Source organism: Dendrobates tinctorius, unplaced genomic scaffold, assembly GCF_039654945.1.
Source record: "Dendrobates tinctorius isolate UK_male_01 unplaced genomic scaffold, ASM3965494v1 ptg000065l, whole genome shotgun sequence".
Taxonomy (NCBI): Eukaryota; Metazoa; Chordata; class Amphibia; order Anura; family Dendrobatidae; genus Dendrobates; species Dendrobates tinctorius.
Window position 1 is genome coordinate 33,307,331 of NW_027361733.1, and position 26,196 is coordinate 33,333,526.

Sequence of the window (26,196 nt, forward strand, 5' to 3'; positions counted from 1 at the left end):
ACCATCTCTCAGTACTGAAAGTGGCTCTCAGGGTCAGAAAGGTTAGAGACCACTGCTGAGCTTTAACCTCATCCCAGAGGTAGATTCCTATCTACACTGCCCATTACTACTGTATTTTTTCCTCCATGATGCTGTGGTTTTCGTGTGTTAACTAAGGAATGAATAGAAAGAATCACTCTCCGTATGATGTGCTGTGCTGTGAGACGTCATCAGCTAGTCTTCATTCACCAGCTCAGAGTCAATTGCAAATTAAGAGAGAGAGCTGCAAAGGGGAAAATGGTGAAAATGTAGGGTACAAGTCATGGAATGGTCAGAAGTAGTGTTTTCCCTTATGTACACACACAACTCTTTAGTCTCAAAAATTGCTTAAAAGTAGGGTTCCCCATTAAGGTGTTAGCACATCTTCAATAGCTGTTGGCCATATTATGCTCACTTGACTGTCAGCTATTAATTACAGACCGTCCTTCCTTTAAATTTGGGGCTGTCTGTACAGTAGGTATCTTTATTGTCTCACAAAAACTTTAGAAAGGGAGATAAACTTATAAAACGTACCCTGTGATAAAAATCGTCACTTTCATGGTTGTCACCACTGAAATGGTTTCCTAGTGATGCTGAGGAGGAAAACTGTCTTGGTCTGACTTGCTAAGAGGATAGCAGGAAAAAAAAAGCATAAGTCACATGTTCACAAACATAAGCTAAAAAAAATATCAATTTAACCAAGCGAAGTAGTGATCAGCCTCATTTTATTTTCTTCTCCTGGGAGAGAAGTGACTGTACAGGATCAGGTGTAAATTTCTGGGATCTTCTGCTTTGAGTGACACAACCTAGCAGCATATCGGGTGGAGAAAGCTCGATCTTTACAATGGGAATCCCTGTGTATAACATTGTCAGTACCAGGCATACCATGGGGGTCTTACAGTTTATGAGTCTCCCTTCTGTTTCTCTAGAGTTTCTTTGCTGTGTCTGATCTCTTGAATAAGTCTGGCGGAACCCGAGAAGAACTTAAATAAAAGTTTTCAGAAATAAAATGTCATAAAGGAATAGAATAAAGTCCTTATAAAAGCTTAACCCCTTTACCCCCAAGGGTGGTTTGCATGTTAATGACCAGGCCACTTTTTACAATTCTGACCACTGTCCCTTTATGAGTTAATTACTCTGGAACGCTTTCATGGATCCCAGTGATTCTGACAATGTTTTCTCGTGACATATTGTATGTAATGATAGTGGTAAAATTTCTTTGACATGACTTGCGTTTATTTGTGAAAAAAAGCGGAAATTTGGTGAAAATTTTTAAAATTTTGCAATTTTCCAACCTTGAATTTTCATGCCCTTAAATCACAGAGATATGTCACACAAAATACTTAATAAATAACATTTCCCACATGTTTACTTTACATCAGCACAATTTTGGAACCAAAATTTTTTTTGTTAGGAAGTTATAAGGGTTAAAAGTTGACCAGCGATTTCTCATTTTTACAACCCCATTTTTTTTAGGGATCACATCACATTTGAAGTCACTTTGAGGGGTCTATATGATAGAAAATACCCAACAGTGACACCTTTCTAAAAACTGCATCCATCAAGGTGCTCAAAACCACATTCAAGAAGTTTATTAACCCTTCAGGTGCTTCACAGAAATTTTTGGAATGTTTAAAAAAATGAACATTTAACTTTTTTTCACAAAAAATTTACTTCAGATCCTATTTATTTTATTTTACCAAGAGTAACAGGAGAAATTGGACCCCAAAAGTTGTTGTGAAATTTGTCCTGAGTATACTGATACCCCATATGTGGGGGTAAACCACTCTGGGAGCATGGCAGAGATCGGAAGGGAAGGAGCACCATTTGACTTTTTCAACGTAGAATTGGCTGGAATTGAGATCAGATGCCATGTCGCGTTTGGAGAGCCCCTGATGTGCCTAAACAGTGAAACCCCCCCAATTCTATCTCCAACTCAAACCTCAACACACCTCTAACCCTAATCCCAACGCTAGCCCTAACCCCAACCGTAACCGTAATTCTAACTTTAGCCCCAACCCTAACCCTAACTTTAACCCCAACCCTAACGGGAAAATGGAAATAAAAACATTTTTTTAATTTTATTATTTTTTCCTAACTAAGGGGGTGAGAAAGGGGGTTTTGATTTACTATTTATAGACTGTTTTTATGTTTGGCAGCTGTCACACCCTAAAAGACGCTTTTTATTGCAAAAAATAGTTTTTGCATCACCACATTTTGGAAGCTATAATTTTTTCATATTTTGGCCCACAGAGTCATGTGAGGTCTTGTTTTTTGCAGGACGAGTTGACATTTTTATTGGTTCCATTTTCGGGCACATGACATTTTTTGAACGCTTGTTATTCCAATTTTTGGGAGGCAGAATGAGCAAAAACCAGCAATTCATTAATTTCTTCTTTTTTTTTGGGGGGGGGGGCATTTATACCGCTCTGCACGTGGTAAAATTAATGAAGCAGTTTTATTCTGCGGGTCAGTACGATGACAGCGATACCTCATTTATATCACTTTTTATGTTTTGGCGCTTTTATACAATAAAAACTATTTTATATAAAAAATAATTATTTTTGCATTGCGTTATTCTGAGAGCTATAACTTTTTTATTTTTCTGGTGATGGTGATGGTGGCTTGTTAATTGCGGAACATTTATTTATAGCCATCTTTTTGATTGCGTGTTATTCCACTTTTTGTTCGGCGGTATGATGATAAAGCAATTGTTTTTTTTCCTTGTTTTTTTTTTTTTTTAATGGTGTTCACTAAAGGGGTTAACTAGTGGGACAATTTTATAGGTCGGGTCGTTATGGATGAGGCAATTCTAAATATGTGTACTTTTATTGTTTAGATTTTTTTAATTCAAATATTTATTTATTGATGGAATAAATATTGATTTTTTTTTATTATTTTTAAAAATATTTTTACAATTATTCAAATTTTTTTTTAATTTAATTCTTACTTTACAACTTGATCCCACTATGGGACGCTCATTTTGTGCAGGCTAATCGCTTCTATAGCATGCAGATCTACATGCTATAGAAGCTGTCAGTGCTGCTGTTTCTATTACACTGACCAGATAGACTTCATGGTCATCATTGCGCATGACATGAAGTCTCTCATGTCTGGAGACCCAGATGTCATCATGATGACATTGGGTCTCCATGGCAGCGATCGGGACCCCGCATCATGCCCGAAACGCTGCGATCATATTTGGTCATAGTGTTCTGGGGGTTAAAGTGCCGAGAGTGGTCCGTGACCACTCCTGGCGCTTAGTGCCGGGTGTCAGCTGTGAGAATCAGCTGACACCCGGCTGCGATCAGCCACGCTCCCCCTGTGAGTGCGGCTGATCGCCCATGACGTACTATCCAGTCCATGGGCAGTAAGTCCCAGGGCACATGGATGGGATAGTACGTCCAATGGCAGAAAGGGGTTAAAGGGGATACAGTGGGTATGGAAAGTATTCAGACCCCTTTAAATTTTTCACTCTCTGTTTCATTGCAGCCATTTGGTAAGTTCAAAAAGCTCATTTTCTTCTCATTAATGTACAGTCTGCACCTCATCTTGACTGAAAAAAAAACAGAAAAGTGTGAGAGCTCACCTCAAGCAGCAACGCCCACGATCGGTGGTAGAACCAATCATGTGCATTTAATCCCTCTGATGCCGTTGTCAGTAGGGACAGTGACATTAAGGAGCATCGCACAGGGAATGGGTTCCCTGCGCGCATCCATCAGGACATCGCTATGCAATCGCATTGTCCTGATGTTCTCCATGGAGACCTCCAGCTGCAAGAAGGTGGCTTTGCAGTGACTGCAGACAGCTGGACCTAAGACGCCTCTTTTCCTGCCTGTCAGACGCTTCTCTGATACTCTGCAGTGTAGAAGCATTGCAAAGTATCAGATTAGTGATCTGACACCATACAGAGATGTCCAAGGATAGGACAATGTAAAAAAGTTAAAAAAAAAAATATTAAGAAGTGTAAAAAATACTTTTTTAAAAAAATCTCCAAATAAAGAACAAAAAAAGAAAAATATTTTTCCAATAAATACATGTAAAAAAAAAACAAACAATAAAAATACACATATTTGGTATTGCCAAATCTGTAACGACTCTTCCTATAAAACTATCCCAATAATCAACCCCTTCAATGAACAGCGTAAAAAAACACGAGGCAAAAAAACAATGCTTTGCCATCATATCGCCAAACAAAATTAAATAAAATATAACATGATCAAAAAGACAAATGTAAATAAAAATGATACCGCTGAAAAGATAATCTTGCCATCACACAGCTCCATCAGCAGAAAAATAAAAAAGTTATCGCTTTCAGATTAAAGTGATGCAAAAATAATAATTTTTTCTCTAAAATAGTTTTTATTGTGTAAAAGCGCCAAAACATAAAAAAAATATAACTTGGGTATTGCTGTAATCGTACTGATCCAAAGAATTATGCTGCCTTACCAATTTTACCACACGCGTGACGGTATTAAAAAACAAAACAAAAAGCAATTCCTGAATTGTTGGTTCTTGTTCATTCTGTCTCCCAAAAATCAGAATAGAAAGTAATCAAAAAATGTCATGTAGCTGAAAATGGGACAAAAAAAAAACCCGTCATCTCATCCCGCAAAAAAACAAGCCATAACATAACTCTGTTGGCCGAAATGTGCAAAAATTATAGCTCTCAAAATGTGGTGATGCAAAAACTAGTTTTAACAATAAAAAACATGTGTGACAGCAGCCAAACATAAAAACACGATATAAATCTGGTATCGCTGTAATTGCACCGACCTGAAGAATAAAGCCGCCTAATCAGTTGTACCACACAAGGAACGGCGTAAAACAAATAAAACCAATTCTTCACATGTTTATTTTTTCATCCTGCCTCTCAAAGATCGCAGTAAAGCTCAGCGCACATTTATCCTGCGCTCTAAGCTGAGCGCTTACACCGGGGTTTCAAGTGTAACTCTCTGAAATAAATGATTCAGACAGAGCCCCTGGTGGAAGATTCCTTATAATGAGGCAGATGGCGGCACTGTGGACGCCTTGTGACCTGTGATCCGGCGGTGTCTGTTTTTTTAGGATTGCATAAAAGTGCCGTCGGCCACAGTTTTGTGCACTTCTGAAAAAAAGGACACCGCGGAACAGAGGCCAGACGGAGTCCAGAGTATTTCTGCTGCCTCACTATAGTAGATGGATCCATCGGGGGTTTCATCTGTCACGTCACTCAGAGATTTAGATGGAAACCCCAAAGTAAGTGCTTAGCATAGAGCGCCGGATAAAAGTGATAATAAATATTATGTAAAATATTTCCAAGAAAAGCTTCAACTAATTCCACAAAAAAGCAAGTCCCCATTTAGGTCTGTCAACTGTTAACAGAAATATAGGGGGCTTCCACATTACTGGTAGCACAAAGGCTCTGGAAAAGCGAAATGGCTACTCGCCCCCCAAAAGAAATTCAGCAAAATCTCCGCTCCCAAATCCAAATGCCCATCCTCCCTTCTGAGCCCCAGTGTTCGTAAACCACATTTAGCGTCCACATGTTTGGCATTTCTGTAGTGATGATTGCACGCCTAAGTTACGGGTGCATGTTTCCAGAAGCATGAGCTGGGCATAATGTACTGGTTACTACAACGTACTGGTCACTACAGCGCACTGGCCACTACAAAGGCAGTTTGCAATTTTCACTTAGAAACATCCAATGCTGCTTGTTTCTAGAAAGCACTCATGGAGTCAAAGTTGTCACTACATCTGTAAATAAATTCCCAAAGGGTTATAATTTCCAAAATGGGGTCACTTGAGAGGGATTCTGCTTTTCTAGCACTTAGGGGCTCCTTATGTGGAATCCGCAAACTATGCTAGGAAAATCTGCATTCCAGGAGGCAAATAGCGCTCCTGAGTCTCTCTGTATGGCTAAGTAGTACTGTATAGCCACATATGGGGTATTGCCACATTCAGTAGAAATTGTTGGACAAATTTTGGTGCCATTTTTACCCATTTCCCAGTATGTAAATGTAAAACTTGGGGCTAACACAGAATCTTGGTGGTAAAAATGTAAATTATTTTATCTTCACTGCCCAATGGTATAAAAGTCTGTGACACACCTGTGGTGTCAATATAATCACTGCACTCATAGATTAATTCATTGAGAGGTTTAGTTTGTAAAATGGGGTCACTTATGGGGGGGTTCTGCTGTGTTGGCACCTCAGGGGTTGTGTCAGTGTAACATGGTACCCTTAAACAGCAAAATCTGCACTGTAATATGGCGTTTCTTCCCTTCTGAGCTTTGTACTGTGCCTCAAAAGTACTTTTCGACAACATATAGGGTATCGATGAACTCAGGAGAAATTGCACAACAGATTTTGGGGTCCATTTTCTCCTGTTACCCTTGTGAAAATACAAAATTTGGAGCTAAAAAAGATTTTTGTGGGAAAAATGTGATTTTTTTTATTTTCACGGCTTAAAGCCCCCTTTACATTTAGCGATGCACCAGCGATCCGACCAGCGATCCGACCCGGTCAGGATCGCTGGTGCATCGCTAAATGATCGCTAGTGAGCTGTCACACAGGCAGACCTCACAGCGATGCAGCAGCGACGCAGTGCACGATACCTTTCACACACAGCGATCCTGACGTCCTCCCGCCCGCCTCCACGCATCGCTTGTCGGCGCCAGCAGGAAGCGCCCGACGAGAAATGGAGCCGGACATTCTCGCGCTATCAGCGATGGACAGCGGGGGAGCCGGTCGGAGGTAAGTATCACACATAGCGATATCGCTAGCGATATCGCTATAACGTCACAAAATCGGTGACGTTATAGCGATATCGCTAGCGATATCGCTATGTGTAAAACCCCCTTTACATTATAAACTTCTGTGAAGCACCTAGAGGTTCAAAGTGTTCAATACACATCTAGATAAGTTCCCAAAGGGGTATAATTTCCAAAATGGTGTTGTCACGATCCATTTTTGGATCTGTCAGATTCTGGATTCTCTGATATAACCTTTTCTCCCTCCGGTGGCTGCTGGTGTTACTGCAACTGTAGTTGGTCTGCTTGTGGGTTTTTGCCCCCGGTGGCCGCTGGTGTTACTGCATGTTAAGATTAGTCAAGGCAGGTGAGGGACTGAGGTATCCTGGTCGGCGACAGGTTGAAAGAACCTGTATAGGGAACGTGAGGAGAGTCAAGGCTCTTCCTTAGGAAAGTGAAGGAGGTGTCCACTTCCATGTTCCCTATCATAGGGCCCACCGTTGTAATTATTTCCCCGGTGTCCCCTTGTCTGTCTTGATGTTTTGTGACCGACCGATCGTCGGGTCGCGTCACGCAAAGCCAGACATACCGTGACAGGTTTCACTTGTGTGGGGGGGTTCCACTGTTTAGGCACATCAGAGGCTCTCCAAACGTGACATGGCAACTGCTAATTATTCCACCAAATTTTGCATTCAAAAAGTCAAATGACACTCCTTCCCTTCCAAGCCCTACCGTGCACCCAAACAGTGGTTTTCCTCCACATATTGGGTATCAGCCTACTGAGGAGAAATTGCATAACAAATTGTATGGTCTAAACAGGAAGACCACAAAGGAGTAAAAAGTTCATATTTATATCAAAATAGTAAATTTATTAAACATATACCACATAAATGACAATACATATATAGATAAATAAACCAAACAAGGATCAAGTAATGATGGCTAAGGTCACCTATCAGAAAAATATAAAGTGCTGTAGTGCCAGAAGTATAAGCAACAATAAGGTGTTAATTTAATATCACCTCCGCTAGCAAAAGTCCTTCACATGTGCACAGACAATAAGCTGGAGTATGTTCAATCATTCAAGCATAGTGCTTATCTATATTGTGCCAGACTGGACCAGATCTCGCCGCCACCGACACACGTTTCGTCTACACCTTGATAAAATTGTTTTACAAATTGTGCGGATGTAAAGTAGAGATACGGGAAATGTTATTTATTAATTATTTTGTGCGATATGACTCTCTGATTTAAGGGCATAAAAATTAAAAGTTTTAAAATTGCAAAATTTTCATCAAATTTCCATTTTTTTTCACAAATTAACGCAAGTCTTGTCAAATAAATTTTGCCACTATCATGAAGTGCAATATGTCACGATAAAACAATCTCAGTATCAGTGGGATCCATTGAAGCGTTCCAGAGTTATGACCCCATAAAGTGAAGTGGTCAGAATTGTAAAAATTCGCCTGCTCAGGAAGGTGAAAACAGGCTTCGGGGTGAAGGGGTTGTCCACTACTAGGACAACCCCTTCTTATTCTGAATGTTTGCACTTGTGAAAATAAAAACACATACTCACCTTTTGTGCTGGCGTCGTTCCAGAGCTGTCAGCACTCATGTTTCTGGGGTTCACGTGTGGTTGTTATGACACGTGATCCCTGCGCCCAATCCGAGCTGGCGTCCCTGTCCCCACCTTCGGATGTATTAGTAATGGAGAAGTAGTGAGTGGCCAGCTGCAGCTCTCACTTTCCCTTAATGTCCGATTTGCCCGAATTGGGGACAATGACCGCAGCGGTGATTGGGCGCAGTGCTCACGTGTCATAACAACCTCATGTGAGCCCTGAGAACGTGAGTGCCGACACCCCTGGAATGACGGCGGCAAGGGAGGCGAGCATAAGTGTTTTTATTTTCATGGGGTGCAAACATTCAAATTAACAAGGGGTTTTCCTAATAGTGGACACACCCTTTAAGTAAATTTTCTTAAAAGGAACATTCCCAGTTGGACTGCGGGCAGGCTTAAATTGTGGCACAGGCTTTAGTAATTTCGAATGTGCTTACAATAAACTGAAGCACAACGTTAAATTGAAACTGTCCTTTATACACAAGATACCTCGAGCTCTCACAATTTATAACTCACTGGGCATTCTGATGGCACATCCTTCTACTGAGATCTTCTGCCAAGGGTGACTAAATCCAGCAACATAACATGGGTGGGGGATTTGATCTTTGGAACGGAAACCTGTATATATGCTACTGTCAATATCAGGTCTACCATAGGGGTCTTACATTTTGTGAATATCCACCTCTGTCCCTCTGGAGGTCCTTTGCTACGTCTGTTCCCTGATCTCTTGAATGGTTCTGAGGGAAATAGAGAAGAATCTAAATATAAGTTTTCAAAAGTAAAATGTCAATAAGAGATAGAAAAACACCCACAATAAAAAATAAAAGTGTACCTATCATGTCCCCAAAAGCTATTAACCGTGACTGCAGACTTCTGAATCCTCACAGAGTATGCACTGCATATGGAATCACTGCAGACTTTAATCCCACCCTGGACAACCCCTTTTAATTTGCAGGTTAATAGTGTTCCAATGCTGTTCAGCTGCTGTACTGAAAGCGAAGGTTACCGTGAGGAAATTAACTTGATTCCTCCTGGGAGCCACTGGCTTTCAGTCGTGGAGGCGTGCCCAGAAACAATCAGGGATGATTATAGTTTTATTTATATACAGTGATTTAAAGTAACTCTAAACAATCAATTCTATTATTTCTAAACACTGTCTTTCGGTGATCACTTTGTATCTCTGTTCATACTGCACCCACACACACAAATGATACACCATTTGAAAGGTAAACTTGCCCCCTTCAGCAAGAAAATAGCCAAACAAACCACCCATCCACGATTTGATCACAAAATACAGTTTAAACATTAATTTTCATAAACCTGCAGTAAGGAAAAATGACCTGCAGGTGGCACAGTACCCCCAAAGCACACTACCACAAAGCTGCTTACAGACATAACAAACAAATCCAAACATTTGCCTTGGGGGCTTTCCATTTGCTAAACTGCTTGCCCAGCCTATTTTTGCCAAATTGGAGAATTTTGTACACTTCACTGCAGGTGAGGCACATATGCAAACACATTTGTAAACATGCACTGCCTATTGAATTGCACAATTGCTTCGTTCATACTCCACCCACACAAATGATACACCATTTGAAAGGTCAAATTACCTGCAGGTGGCAGCACACTACCCCAAAGCACGCTACCACAAAGCTGCTTACAGGCAACACAAACAAATCCAAACATTGGCCTTGGGGGTCTTTCCAGCTTGCTCAAGTGCTTGCCCAGCTTATTTCAGGCACATTGGAGGATTGCACATTTTACTGCAGGTGAGTCACATATGCAAACACATTTGTAAACATGCACTGCTTTTTCGGTGATTACTTCGCCCCACTCACACAAATGGTGAGTCACATATGCAAACATATTTGTAAACATGCACTGCTTTTTCGTTGATTACTTTGCCCCACACACAAATGATACACCATTTGAAAGGTAAACTTGCTCCCTTCAGCAAGAAAAGAGCCAAACAAATTCACACATTCACGATTTTATCACTAAATACAGTTTAAGCATTCATTTTTATAAACCTGCAGAAAGACACAATGACCTGCAGGTGGCACCTCAACCGGAAGACATTTTTTGGCCTTTACTTATCAAACCAATTTATCGTATTACTAATCTACATATATAAATCCCTGTCTACCTGTCTGTGTTCATTAGCTCATGAAATACATTTAACCAGCTTGCTTTTTCTGAAATCCTGCGCCCCCGACAACCAATGTGCGAAAATTTCGCACGGGCCAAGCTAGTCAATGTGAATAACTATACAAAAAAGCAACGGGTATATCCTCCAAAAAGATCATATAGATATAGCAACTTGGAAGTAAACTTAAAATATAACTTTTAATACAAATTCCTTAAAAATTATTTTTCTATTTTTCATAAAAGCTCATGAGTATGTCACTATATATTACAAAAAAAAGTGACAAGAAAGGTAAAGTGCAAACAAGTGCTTATTACACAACTGTGCCACTCTATCCTGAGTCAAAATTAGTATATATATGTAATAACCAGTCCAATCAATGTACACCGCTATTTCAGCTCATAATAGCTAGTATTAGGTCAGATATTATATTCAAGGCAATTGCAACTTCCCATCTGATGATTACCACAAGACAGTCTATCAATGGAAAGTATGTCTACAATAAATTTCATCAGTCCTAACAACATCTAACCATATTGCACATATTAGGACCCAAGATTAGGAACAGTCTCACCCCGTTTTCTCATGCACAGGATCACTACATCCCTCAGGTGGTGAGATCACCGAAGATAACGCCACTCCCGACGTGTTTCTTCCTATAAGGATTCTTCAGGGGAGATTGGGGCAATGTATAGGGGTCTGCATACCCCCTCAGGCACTGTTGCCCACTGATACGGCGCAATGCCACAAAGCCGCACAGTGGTGTGCTTACCGCGCTGTGCAGCTCATTACCTTTTGTAAGCTGTGAGTCACGCGCTTCCTGAGGTTCAGATGACCACTTCCGGTCTCTGGAGCGCACGCTCTCGGTCTCTGAAGCACAGAGAATCGGGATTGCGGTTCAAACTACGTCACATGACGAGTCATGTGACTCTGACATCACCAAAGGTAAGCAATGATTACCGCAGCTCACTTGGATATAAAAGGGTGATAAATATCTCTAATTTGCCCACAATATAGAAGATAACAGGCAATCCACCTGTCCAGAGAAATAAGTAAATAAATGGAACTAATGCCACAGCATATCAAGTTCCAAACCCTGGGGAATAGCAGCGATTTAATTTTATTCAGTGTTCAGCAATGGGGTCAAAATAGGTAATATCCACAGCACCACAGAAGAAAATATAACCCTTATTTGATTTTAAATATATCTCAATGCCAGAGAGAACAGAACAAATTACACCAAGAAAGGGCAGCAGTTCATAAAGCAGAGGGAATGACCAAACAAGGACACAATATTAAAAAGTGTTTTAGAAAAAGGTGCTCCAACTATCATCCTTTCCCTATTAAACACTACACTAAAATTACCCTTCCTAACAGCGGAGGTTGGCACCCTAAAGACCTGCGCAATTGGTGCCCCCGCTCCATGACGGATCTCCCTACTACAATTACCCTATAACACCCTTAACCTAGGTGTATAGAATAGGAGAAGGAGAATGTGAATAACTAGACAGATTTAGATTCAATCAGATAACCATAAACTTAGAGAAATATTTCCTTTGCTTTTCCATCTAACGTCAATGTTCTGTTCACAACGGTGTTGCGCCCAGTCATGGGAGCCACCGTGTAAGTTCTCTCACTGCAATTCTGGCCATAGCGGGGGTCAACGGTTTTCCTGCTAGGCCGCAAGTCTCTCTGACGTAGTCTATTAAAGTACGTTGAGCCTCCCATGCCCCAACCGGTTCCTCCCAACCTGAGACCCTAATTCAAGCCAACCCCCAGTACTGTAGGGGATAGCTGGAAGTGACAGACCTGCTCACATGCTCTGTCCTTCCGCAATCGTAAGCATGTCCCGCCTGTTGCAGAGTGCTCACAGATCTTATCGGCTTGACCGTAGTAGGAAGTATGTCATGACTGGACACAGGTGGACTAGTCCTCGGCTCTTGACGGGCGACATCTGATCTTTTCAGCTTTACTGGCGTGGGGCAAGGATCCTGTTCCTGAGTAGCGCAGGTGGAACTCAGATTTCTCCAGGCCTTGTCAGGTGATGGCAGATATCTTGCTGTCGTAGGACATCCGGTGAGGCCAGCGATATCCGTGGATTGCAACTGCTCCGCTCTCTTCTCTGGTACGAAATCGGCCTGCAGTTTGGTGCATAGGGCTTTTATATCCAGGAAGTCCTTCCTGTGAGTCACCTGATCAGGTCCAGCACACAGTCACTCCCCCTGCAAATCTTCCAGCACCGTTCAGTTCTGCTTGATTTTGCCTAGCCCGAAGATGTTTTAGGGATTTCATTGCTTCTTATTACACTGCGGCTGTGAGCATGCACTGTCACTTCGATTGACAACTGTTTCTACACGGATACATTGCAGAACGAGCTTACAGTTGCCTCCATGACTGGGAGCCGGCGGTAGGAATTAACTTAATTTTCAGTCAGGTGGTAAGACAACATTAGAAAACTATAAACCTGCATATTAACCCTATATGTGAAGGTTAAAAGCGTTTTGGGACATGACCCATTTAACTCCTTACTGAATATTCTGGTCTTAAATGACCGGACACTTTATAAATTTTGCACATTTCGTGGTTAAATAGTCTTCTTTATTTTTGGCTACCAATATCATTTTTTTGTGATAAGTTGGATTTTTAAAAAAAATGTATGTTTGGTCTTTCTTACTTTTATCAGTGTAATGTGTTAAAAAAAAACATACCATCTCATAAACAGAAGGTTTGCAGCATCTTGTGAAAAACTATCAGAAAGACTTTATTGGAAATCTGTCAGGTCCACATGGATCGGCCTGTACAGTACAATGCTTACATACCATGTATAATAGGGCTGTCAGTCCAATCATAAATATGGATTTATTAGGGGTAATGTGTACAAATAAATTCTATTTTTCTCAAAATTTATACCCTCACTTGCAATGTTTATGGCACACCCTTCTCCTGGGTGGAAATTGACTGTGGAAGATTGAGTGGAACTAGAAATTTCTGAGACCTTCTTCTGCCCTTTGTGGAAAAATCCAACAAATAAATTTTGGCCCCACTTTGATCTTTACTATGGGAACCTCTGTATATGCCACTGTCAGTATCGGGCATACCCAGGCTTGGACTGGCTCACAGAAGAGTAGGTAAATTCTACTGTGGACCCCCCTTGAATGAGTGCTAATATTTTTGATTCATTATTTAAAGAAAAAGACATCATATAATAATTCATTGTACAAACTATCCTGTTTAAGAGTATGTAGAAGCATAAGTAACTGTGTACTAGTGTCAGGAGATTTTTTTGCATGTTGCTGAACAGTGGCACCCTAGATTCAATGTTACTGGTGGGCCCATAACACCTCAGTCGACACTGGGCATACCATAGGGTATTATGTGAGATCATGCTGTTCAGCTGGAGGACCATTCCTATGATTGGTCCTCAATCTCTTACATACAAATGTTGGAGACACTGAAGAACCTAAATGTGAATTTCCCCAAATTACATGGACATAATTCACAGCAATGCCAAAATGATTGTGTCTTTTGTTACCTCATTAGCCTCTTCAGGATTCGAAAACTGTGGTGTTGTTAGAAGTAGTAGTAATCTATTCATTCCTTGGCGGCTTCCTCCCAAAAGCTGCCTGAGCTCATAATGAAAACATAAGGGAAATGCCGGAAGAGCAGCCATGTCAAAAACTATGGCAAAACTACCGGCAGATCAGTTTCAGGAAAAAAGCCACCGTTTTGTTTTTGTAGAAGATGCTTTGTGAAGGAAAATCCAGTCGGAACAAGGATGCTGTGTGCACACACCTAGGTTTTGCTACAAAACTGCAAAAACTCAACAAAAAAGATGCAGTGTGGACACAATTATATAAAAATGAGGACGAGTTATTTTACTTAACAATTTAGAGATTTTATTGGTACTATATATATATATATATATACACAGTGTGTATATATATATATATATATATATATATATATATATATATATATATATATATATATATATATATATACACACACACACACACACGTCAGAAATATACACTAACACTATAAATGCCCCCTGAAGAAGCAACATCCACACGAAATGCACATCGGGGTAAGGGGCCACAGTCTTGGCAGGATTCCTCACTCAATGGGTAGTTAGCCTTTTTATTTTCCCTAATCAAGACTATATGTACTTTACACACCAGAAAATATATATGTCACTCCACGGTAGACCTAGCCCAACAGGCTGTTAAATATAGTACTCTAAAGGAACAATTTAAACACTCAGGTATAGTAACCCTTTGGTGCAGTTATCTGCTGAGGAACTCTTTGTCTTGATTTAACAAACTGTTGATTCGCATCATAACTGCTTGGATCAAAACCTTGTGTACCCCACATTAAATTTTATAGTGTGTGTATACAGTGGGGAAAAAAAGTATTTAGTCAGTCAGCAATAGTGCAAGTTCCACCACTTAAAAAGATGAGAGGCGTCTGTAATTTACATCATAGGTAGACCTCAACTATGGGAGACAAACTGAGAAAAAAAAATCCAGAAAAATCACATTGTCTGTTTTTTTTTCATTTTATTTGCATATTATGGTGGAAAATAAGTATTTGGTCAGAAACAAGCAATCAAGATTTCTGGCTCTCATAGACCTGTAACTTCTTTAAGAGCCTCCTCTTTCCTCGACTCATTACCTGTAGTAATGGCACCTGTTTAAACTTGTTATCAGTATAAAAAGACACCTGTGCACACCCTCAAACAGTCTGACTCCAAACTCCACTATGATGAAGACCAAAGAGCTGTCAAAGGACACCAGAAACAAAATTGTAGCCCTGCACCAGGCTGGGAAGACTGAATCTGCAATAGCCAACCAGCTTGGAGTGAAGAAATCAACTGTGGGAGCAATAATTAGAAAATGGAAGACATACAAGACCACTGATAATCTCCCTCGATCTGGTGCTCCACGCAAAATCCCACCCCGTGGGGTCAGAATGATCACAAGAACGGTGAGCAAAAATCCCAGAACCACGCGGGGGGACCTAGTGAATGAACTGCAGAGAGCTGGGACCAATGTAACAAGGCCTACCATAAGTAACACACTACGCCACCATGGACTCAGATCCTGCAGTGCCAGACGTGTTCCACTGCTTAAGCCTGTACATGTCCGGGCCCGTCTGAAGTTTGCTAGAGAGCATTTGGATGATCCAGAGGAGTTTTGGGAGAATGTCCTATGGTCTGATGAAACAAAACTGGAACTGTTTGGTAGAAACACAACTTGTCGTGTTTGGAGGAAAAAGAATACTGAGTTGCACCCATCAAACACCATACCTACTGTAAAGCATGGTGGTGGAAACATCATGCTTTGGGGCTGTTTCTCTGCAAAGGGGCCAGGACGACTAATCCGGGTACATGAAAGAATGAATGGGGCCATGTATCGTGAGATTTTGAGTGCAAACCTCCTTCCATCAGCAAGGGCATTGAAGGTGAAACGTGGCTGGGTCTTTCAACATGACAATGATCCAAAGCACACCACCAGGGCAACGAAGGAGTGGCTTCGTAAGAAGCATTTCAAGGTCCTGGAGTGGCCTAGCCAGTCTCCAGATCTCAACCCTATAGAAAACCTTTGGAGGGAGTTGAAAGTCCGTGTTGCCAAGCGAAAAGCCAAAAACATCACTGCTCTAGAGGAGATCTGCATGGAGGAATGGGCCAACATACCAACAACAGTGTGTGGCAACCTTGTGAAGACTTACAGAAAACGTTTGACCTCTGTCATTGCCAACAAAGGATATATCACAAAGTATTGAGATGAAATTTTGTTTCTGACCAAATACTTATTTTCCACCATAATATGCAAATAAAATGAAAAAAAAACAGACAATGTGATTTTCTGGATTTTTTTTTCTCAGTTTGTCTCCCATAGTTGAGGCCTACCTATGATGTAAATTACAGACGCCTCTCATCTTTTTAAGTGGTGGAACTTGCACTATTGCTGACTGACTAAATACTTTTTTTCCCCACTGTATATATAATATATTACCAATAAAATCTCTAAATTGTTAAGTAAAATGACTCAGATCCTCCTTTTAAACAAAAAATAACAGCTGAAAAGTTGCTTAAAAAAGACCTGAAATATTTCCCATTTGATTTTTTTACTGAAAAAAAATCACTTTGATGTTTATGTGCAGTGGTTTGAGTTTTTTTTGTGCTTCAAGTTTTGAAAAATGCTTGGTGAGAAAAAAAAAAAGCGCATGACAATTATTTAAAGTGGCTCCTTAGGCCTCTTTCACACATCCGGTTTTCGCCGTCAGGCGAGATCCGGCATGTGTGTGTTAAAACGGATCCGTTTTTTTTTACCGCCGGACGCGTTTTTTTCTTATAGATCATAACATGCACCAGATCGCGCCGCATGTGCCAGCGTTTGTTCCGTTTTTTTGCCGGATCCGGCGAAAACTTGGTGTCCGGCGGCCGGACAGAATTCATGCTGTAACGTTTTTTGGTCCGGCGTAAAAAGCTGGACAAGCGTGGATGCGGCGCTCCCGTCACTGTGTCACAATGAAAGCGAATGAGGTCTTCCGGCCGCCGAATCAGTCTTTCGCCTGATCCGGCCACCGCTTTCCGTCATTTTCCCTCTGCGCATGCCCGGATCTCTCTCTCTCTCCTTACCCCGTTCAGCACTGCGCGACTTTGTTTCATCCTCAATGTGACTCATCATGCCCATAACAGAGCGCCGGAACTTCAGACGCATCTCTCTCCGATGCATCCGTTCTGGGCCGCACACCGCCGGAATAGCAAAAACGGATGTGTGAAAGTAGCCTAACGGAATTCGCTCCAAACTAGGTGTTGTCCAATCAAGAGGCTGCAAAAAGTACTTCAGGAGAAAAAAAAACCGCCAACAAAAACTCAACACATTTTCTGATACGGTTTCCACCAGAAATTTCGTAATTTTTTACTTTATTAAAAAAAACCCCTATGTATGCACATAGCCTAACGTGATACTTACAGGGAAGATTGACATTATTGACTGACTGCTACAAGTATTGTTTTTCTTCTTCCGGTAACCGATTCCACCTTTATAAGGACTGCAATAAATCTCCATTTTTTAATGGTAATTGTGCAGTACAGAAAGGGCAGAGTCCAGCACCGATAATGAACTGAACTTCCTTGTAGTAGTGCACGGATTATAATTGTTAATCATCGTATATACAGTATCTACTATGTTGGCAAAAGTACAGGGACCCAACACTTAACTGAATTGTTTTTTTCATTCAGTCCTATTGCCCCCGCTGTATAACATGTAGCACCTCGCGGTCTGACTTTACTTACTGTGACTGAATGGCTCTTTCTAAAGAGCTCACCGGTACCAGCGCGGTCCTGTAATACAAGTCACCGGTGTAACAAGTCAGTTTTTCATTCCTAAATATTCCATCGTCACCAACCACGATGCAAAACATCAGATGGAGTGGTGTAAACCACACCGCCACTGGTCTCTGGAGCAGTGGGAACATGTTCTGCGGATTGATGACTTCTATCTGGTGTCTGATGGACAAGTCTGGGATTGGTGAACGTTAGAACGTTACCTGCATTGTAGATCAGGGAAAGAGCAGGAATCCTGCCTGTCAACAACACAGAGACCCATCTTACCCCCTGAACCAAGTGGCCTCAAACATGATAACCTGATACATGCTTGTGTTGCTTTTCGCTTTCCTGTTCCGTTTACTTGAGTGTTGTTTTCTTTTTGTATATTTCTTCCTTCCCTTTTTTATAACCTGTGCTTGTGCTGTCACCATCCATACAATGTGCCCCTGAAGAAAGTGGGTATGTGGCGGGTACACTGCTGCAGACATTTAGGTGGTCTGGTCAGTTCTGATATTAATATATGGAGCCTTAATTTATTTAGCCGTCCCCTTTTATATGAGCAATGCCCTTCAGAAAGGCAACTCTTACTTTCGACACTCAGTAAGTTCTTATTTCATCCCATCTCTTGGTAAATTTGGGGGTAATTTGTGCCATTTTCACCAATTCGTAAGCTTGTGCGTCCCGCACACAATCTCATCACTGACGCATCCATACAATACTCTGTGTAATAAATCTAGCGAATGTTGTAGGGTGCAAAATTCTCTCTGAGTTTTTTTCATTACTTACCATTTTGTAAATCTCTGCTTCTGCTCCAGAGAGATCCCTCCTTCAGAAAAGGTTAATAGTGTAGCAGCGCTATACGACGCTCAGCCCTGGTGAGGTGCAGTTCGTGTAGTGCTGTACTTGAGCAGGGAGCTGTTTGCATCTTCCGCCACTCCCCACTAAATGACTGGTAACGGGGAATGTTAGCTTGGACTCTACATAGAGATACACACAAAGCATAATTTCCTGGGAACCTGATTCTCGTGAAGGTAAATTACACAAGAGTTGGCAGAGCTGATGATCAGATCTGACTGTATAATAATGAGCAGATATAATCCACTGATTTCCAACTGATACGAAACTACAATACCCACTGTGACGGCATGCTGGAAGTTGTAGTTTTGTAGCTGCCGGTAAGCCATGGTCAGAGATCTCTGCTCTTGCCCTCAATGAAGAGACCCATAGTGTGTATGTAACTGAGCTGCTATCAGCCAAGAAAGCCACTGCTGTAATCAGTTGCCCATAGAATATACAGGAGGGATCCTGTATCACAGTGATCGTGTACCCCAAAAAGATCCACCCCACTTGTCTCACACATTAGTATTCTCTAAGCTGCACTTTACCTGATTTTTTGGCTTTTTCTGTTCTCCAGTTCTGTCTTCCTGGAGTACATAAGTTTGGGGAGAGACACTTTTCTTAAATTTAGTGGCCATTTGCTTTACCACGCAGTTTTAATAGAAAATGAAAGTAAGGAACGGACAAAATCTCGGGTTACACAACCCACAGCACCTTCCTGTTCAGCTTCAGTTAAAGGCAAAGTCCATAGCTGTTTGTGAATTTATTCTAACTACAGAGTAGAAAAAGGTCTGACTGTGACCTTGAAAATGTGAACAAGAGGCTATTCACCGATCTGTCATTCTTCGAATGCACCTGGCTGGTATTTTCAGTCTATACGTCCAGTCCACACAAATTTTTTTATTTTTAAATATATGATTAATCCAATTGAATTCAGTTGACGTATCCTGTTTATCTGATCTTTATTGGAGACCTTCTATAATGTCTCACCTATTAGGTTATACATCAAAATCAGTGGGGTCCAACCACTTGGACCCACCTTGGTCTGCAGTAGGGGGCACTTTTATCCTCATTAGAATGGAGCAGCAGTGAATAGGCTCGACCACATTCATTCCCTATGGGGCTGCCCAGCGCGGTGCTCGCCTTCTAGCAGTTCCGTAGAGAATGAATGGAGCGGTGGTCAGGCATTTGCACTTCTTTTTTATTTTAATGAGCATAAAAATTCTTTATTCTGCTGATCGGTGCAGGTCCCAGTGATTGGACTCCCATCCATCTCTAAGTTATCACCTACTTGAGGATAGGTGATACATTATTTTCAATATCTTTAATTTCTGGGTCTGGAAGGTGTACAGTTTATGGATAAAATTGAGGCACTGGGGTATCAAAGGGATGAGGCTGTGATCGTCTTCTTCCCATAAACATGCACAGAATAGGTAACAAATGTACAGTGGGTGAAATAAGTATTGAACACGTCACCAGTTTTCTAAGTAAACATATTTCTAAAGGTGCTATTGGCATTAAATTCTCACCAGATGTCAGTAGCAACCCATCCAATCCACAGAGGCAAATAAATCAAACCATAGATGTGCATACATTAAGTTAAGTGTAATAATGAGAAATGAAACAAGGAAAAGTATCCTTTGCTAGGTGAAGAGAATGGGGCATCAGACTGCGCTACTCGCCTGTCAGGATGATGTACCAGAGGAGTCCCAAGTGGATGTAATAGAAAATAGACTTTATTTCTACTAGTCCAGTCAAAATACGGTTTGACCCGGAACAAATTCCAAGAAAGCGTTTTATGATTTTTTTTATTACTATTATATGTGGGGAACAACATATTAAAAGTTTTCCAAAAATTGATCACCACAAAGGTCCTAACTATGACATCATAAGACGATGACAGCCATTGCACTAAAAATAATGAATATTTCCCTATTTCAAAGCTGTAGCTTTAGGTTACAGAAGAGTTTGCATTTTGTATACTATATATTTTCATATAACAATTTTTATACAAAGTTTTATACTAACTACATGGACAGGCGAGGTCATGACGTCATCAATGACATCATGACATATATGTACATTTCTAGAAATTATAGAATACACAGTGCATTTTAAGACCTACTTCATCACTGAATAAGCGTGTCAGGTCAATAGTCACTATTTTCATCATCCGACACTGCTTCCTCACTCATATTGTCACAATGCCCTTCTTGACATGGTCCGGATACCCGTGAACAGGTAAGTCCGTGTCTTTTGCAAGTGCACCGAAGTGTACTACAACCACGAGAACAATTGCAGTGAATTATTTTCAGAAGTGTTTCTGGCGCGGGTGAAGTATCCATCATCACTGGAACTAGACTGTTGTTCTGCAATTCCCATCCCCATTCAGTAGTGTCCATGGCCTCACCATTGTCCATCCATAGCATCACTTGGAGGTAACTCCGAAGGGCATGATACTTCGTTGCAGAGGAGGTTGGTGGCAGTCGTTCAGGTGTAACAAAGATTTTGGCTGAACCAACTTTTTTGCAGAGAGTAGAATACCTCATTGCAGACAGATTGTCTCCAGGTTTGCCCCCGAACAATGCCACCATCGCTTTACACCCAGCGTCTGCAATCTCAGCTCTGTTTTTGTTAGGTGTGGAAAAGATTTTAGCACAGCTATTTAAGACCCAGTCTCCCTTCAAAACCTTGTGTAGACCGAGTTTTTTTCCGATTCCAAAAACCGCGGAAGTGGTATCGCAACCCGTGAATGCATGAAGGAACAGAAGACTGCTGCAGACATGGTTTCCCAGGAACTTCTTCAAAACATTAATGTCGTATACTGTTGCAAGACTCCCTTTATCCGAGTAGAAATAAAGCTTGTTGCCATCGCTGGTTGACGCGTGATGAAGTAACAACACCAAAAGATCTGTATCTTCGCCAATGAGACTAGTACTTTTGTTGGATGACATTGACACTGCTGCCTTAATCTCCACATCTGCATCCCCCTCTGATTGTATTACGTGGCAACCTCTGTCATTCATGCGCTGTGAAACGAGATTGATAAGAGACTGTTTGTTCTCCACATTCGAAAGGAAGTCCTCCTTTTTCCCGACAAATTTCGTTCCTTCAGCAATGTTCACTTTGTTACTTGTTCGTTTTTTGCGCTGTTGCTGATGGGTAATGTCCTTAGTGTTTGGTCCTCCAATGTAACCGTAAAAATACTATTGTAGCCTTACAATAGTGCTTTAGTATGAAAGATGCATAGTCTTCAGCGATTGAACAATATGTCTTTCCTTCTGACCACTTCAGTCGATGGAGAAGAGAACCTCCGTCAAGAACATAATGTTCCACTTCTGGTACATCCTTGAGTACTGCGTCATCTGAACTCTGTTCTTTTATAGCAGCCATCAGTTGTGCTTTGCTTGGTTTGCGTAAGAGATGTTTTGCCTCAAAGAGGGATGGTGGGTATGGTGAAAGTTCATAGGCCATCACCTCATCAAGGGAAAGATCAGCAGTTTGAGACACCACAAGAAACCTTTGGAACAAAAGAGCGGGGTCTATTGTTTTGTCCTTAGCAACGTGAATAGCCTCACTGGATGCTAGGGTCTTGGTTTTCATTGACCGCTTGTACTTAACTGAAAACAGTGATTGACCCTCCACTCCCATCCATCAACGTTCCTATGGCACCCATAAGATTCATCAATGTGTGGAAGCTCCCGAGCATCAGGACAACATCTCGAACCGGGCTGTCTTCAGGCACCTCGTGTTTGATTTCTGACGCTTTCCAGTAGAGTGGCTGATCGAATGTAACAACTGCAGCGGATCGGTGTTTATCAGCAAGGTTGCACAGATTCTCAAGAGTAGAGAACATGCATGACTTCTCTCCGGAATGCATGTCAATGATGGGCAGGAAGATTACCGAAGACGACCCCGGATGATCACAGTCTTTATGTAGCATGTGCATCATTCCATTCCAGCTTGGTGCAGGCTGTTTGAAGCGTAAAGACACCTCCCACAATACATCAACACGATGGTCAATGGCGTCGAGAAATGGCAAGGGCTTGAATTTTATGTTTCGGCGAGTGTGTTTTGCAAAACGGTACTCCCTTACATCAACTCTGCTTTGTTCAACTATCTCCAAGTCCGCAGTCTTCCGTCTGAGAACAGTGCGACTGACCTTCCTTCCTGGAGTCACAGTAGCTACCATCCCCATGCCGTGGAAAGTCCCCTTCCCATCTAACGTGATGATATTATGATCGACGTTGTCCGCAGCGAACAGCAGTGCCGTATCCAGTCTGTCTATGGTACCACTGAGTACATCCTGGCCAACAAAAGCGGCAGCGTTTTCCTCGAATCACTGAACTTCCGAATATGATGAACAATATCCCGTGGCTGAGAGACTGTCTACAAGAAATTGAGACCTGAAATGATGATGGAGCTGGACTGCTAACCCAAGCTGCAATGGAGCTACTACAGCCCTGGGATGTACAGCCTGAACAACTGGTTGTCCAATGCTTGCGACCTTCCTGTGAATGTTCTTACCAAAGAAGAGGGTTTCAAGCAAGCAAAGCAAACTCAGGGGGAGATAATCTAAGGCAGACTGACATTCAAGCGAAGAAGTCTTCGGATATTTATCGGTTGAAGATGGGATCTTAGACTTGATATCGCTCTTGATTAGTTTGGCTACAGTCTCTATGATGGCTCTCTTCTGGGCTTCTTCATCCGTTTCCTGACTACGGAAATAGTCCCTCAGGATTATTCTGGTCTTTTCACGGAACGTTACAATGTTAGGCAACCCTTCACACTCTGCTATGAATAGCGAATCGCCATACCTCTCCTCCAGCCTATACCTCAGCCATTTATTACTATAGGCAGCACTGTCTCCTTCTACAAGATACTCCGTCATTTTCTTTGCAAGATCTGTGACAGTCAGTTGGTCTTCATCGTTGTCCTCGAGAAATGCACACATTCTCAAGAACGCTTGCTCTTGGTCCATGTTCATCGGCCTCCCTACCTTCCGCGGTTTCTTTGTAGTAGATCCACCACCATGACACATAGGAATTCCGTAATTTGTCCAAAAGTTAATGTCACATGAACGATGATACAGACAGTCTGCAGCATGTAAGACCTTCCCAAAGTATGCGATTCTCCCTTGAATGGTGATTGCCCTGTCATCATTACGCTGTTTGCAATGTGACAAGATGGACCTTACAAATCCATTCGTTTTAGCAAAGCTATAGTCATCGAAATCACTACTAGATCTTGTCTTCACCACTTCATGTCCACAGAATACTGCGTCGTGCTATCATAGGATCCAGTAGACACCCGTGTACCTCTCTTGGCAGATGAACGATGAACGGAAGTAGCTTTCTTATGCAAGTCTATTTGCTTCTTGTTTATGTAGTTCATACGACATCTCTTGTGCACCACTGCTCCAGCAGCTACCACAGTGCTAACGCCCCTCTCAATACTGGCTTTATTGATCCCTTCAGCTCCTTTCGCACCAATCACCACTCTTTCTCCGTCATCTTCTACTTCATGGCTGCATAAGGGGCAAGTTTCTTGACTTTCCATCATTCTCAGCTCTGTAAAAGAAGATAAATAAATCATTAAATAATAAATATAATAATAGTAGTAATTGTAAAAGAAATATGATAGACACTGAAAGGCGAGTCACATTTAACATTTTACAGCTTTGGCGGCCATATTCTTTGAAGTCACATTTGTACCCTTTGTGGTAACCCGATCTTGGTAAACTTTTAGTATGTTTTTCTCTACATGTAATACTACCAAAAAAAAACAATAAAACGCTTTCTTGGAATTTGTTCAGGGTAAAGGATTTTTTTTTCATATTTTGACTGGACTAGACTCGTTTTGTGGTGATCACACCACTTCCTCAGGATAGACAGGCGAGCAGCGCAGTCTGATGCCCCATTCTCTTCACTTATCAAAGGATCATCACATCGGGGCTTGCAGCTGCCGCCAATGCTAAGTGCAGTGGTTGTGTCTCACACAACCATAATAGGTGAGTGAATTTGATTATCCCTCACGAATATTCCTTTTATCTCGGATAAGACCCTATGTGCGTTCTATATTCCTTCTAGGTACAAGTTAAAGTATTGAATACATGAAGAAAGAGAGGTGCAAATGCAATGGAAAGTCATGACACCAATTGAAATCAATCAGTAATTAGAAAGCAATTCTGTCACTTAATGAAAAATAATCTCAGCTGGTTCAACTGATAGCCTATAAAAAGGTGTCTCATTACCAAGGTGCCACACAAAAAACATCTCATGATGCGTAAAACCAGTGAACTGTCTGAAGAGCATTGCAACCTTATTGTTGCAAAACATACTGACGGCATTAGCTACAAAAAAATTTCTATACTATGAGGGATCCAGTGAGCACTATTAGAGCTATAAGTCGGAAGTGGAAAGAACATAATTTCATCATAAACTTTATCACGGCCAGTTGCTCCCTATAATATTTTAGACAGAGGAGTGAAAACAATTATTAGAAGAGTTGTCCAAGAGCCAAGGATCGCCTGTGGAGAGCTACAGAAAGACCTGGAATAAGCAGGTACAATTGTTTCAAAGAAAACTATAAGTAATGTGCTCAACCTCCAATTGAATTCTTTGGATGCCATAACACGCACTAAAAGGCACTACATATCACTCCAAAAACACCATACCACAGTGAATTCTGGAGGTGGGATCATCATGGTTTGGGGCTATTTTTTAGATGAATGGACAAATGTATCGAGACATTCTTGATAAAAATCTGCTTCCATCTACCAGGATGATGAAGATGAAATGAGGGGGAACATTTCAGCAAGACAATGATCTCAAACACACAGCCAAGTAAACTCTTATTTGGTTTCAGAGAAAGAAAATAAAGCTGCTAGAATGGTCCAGCCAATCACCTGACCTGAATCCAATAAAAATGTATGGAAGGAGCTAAAGCTCAGAGTTCATAGTTGGAGCCCATGGAAACCTGAGGACTTGATGAGTGTTTGTGTGGAACACTGGGCCAAAATCACACCTAAGCAATACCTGAGACTAGTTTCTCAATACAGGAGGCGTCTTGAAGCTGTCATCACCAACAAAGGCTTTTGTACGAAGTATTAAATACATTTCAGTAAAAGTGTTCAATACTTTTCCATGTGTCATTTCTCATTATTAGACAAAACATAATTTATAGACATCTATAGTTTGATTTATTTGCCTTTGTGGATTGGATGGGTTGTTACCAACACCTGGTGAGAATTTCAAGAATTTCATTTTAATATCACCTTTAGGCCGGGCTCCCTGGGGTAATCAGATGCGATATGCTAATGACACTCAGCTACCACTATTCTAGAGCGTGAGCACAAAGAGGATCGCAGCCCAGCTGCGGAGGAGACAGAGAAATTAATTTCTCAGTCTTCTCTGTTACCGACGTCGGTGGGAATTGCACTGCACTCTGGTGATATCCGAGTGCAGTGCGATGTTTCTCACGCAAACATAGACTTACATGGGTGCATGTGA

The 26,196-nt window shown here is 41.4% G+C and overlaps 2 protein-coding genes across 3 annotated transcripts in view; both read right to left on the reverse strand.

Annotated features, from left to right (window-relative positions):
• LOC141094897 (uncharacterized) overlaps positions 1-19,402 on the reverse strand; it is a 39,256-nt gene extending 19,854 nt beyond the window's left edge. Inside the window, exons 1-4 of one of the 2 annotated variants that reach the window (XM_073580930.1) lie at positions 19,234-19,379; positions 18,635-18,825; positions 9,032-9,103; positions 553-642 (exon numbers count right to left, since the gene is read on the reverse strand). In XM_073580930.1, coding sequence (XP_073437031.1) covers positions 553-642; positions 9,032-9,103; positions 18,635-18,637 — 165 coding nt within the window. In that variant the 5' untranslated portion in view covers positions 18,638-18,825; positions 19,234-19,379. Of the gene's footprint in view, positions 1-552; positions 643-9,031; positions 9,104-18,634; positions 18,826-19,233 lie in introns of both variants that reach the window. The other variant, XM_073580929.1, reaches the window with a different exon arrangement.
• A 4,521-nt stretch (positions 19,403-23,923) lies between these two features.
• MRGBP (MRG domain binding protein) overlaps positions 23,924-26,196 on the reverse strand; it is a 47,295-nt gene continuing 45,022 nt past the window's right edge. The window contains exon 6 of the mRNA XM_073580931.1: positions 23,924-24,255. Coding sequence (XP_073437032.1) covers positions 23,939-24,255 — 317 coding nt within the window. The 3' untranslated portion in view covers positions 23,924-23,938. The remainder of the gene's footprint in view (positions 24,256-26,196) is intronic.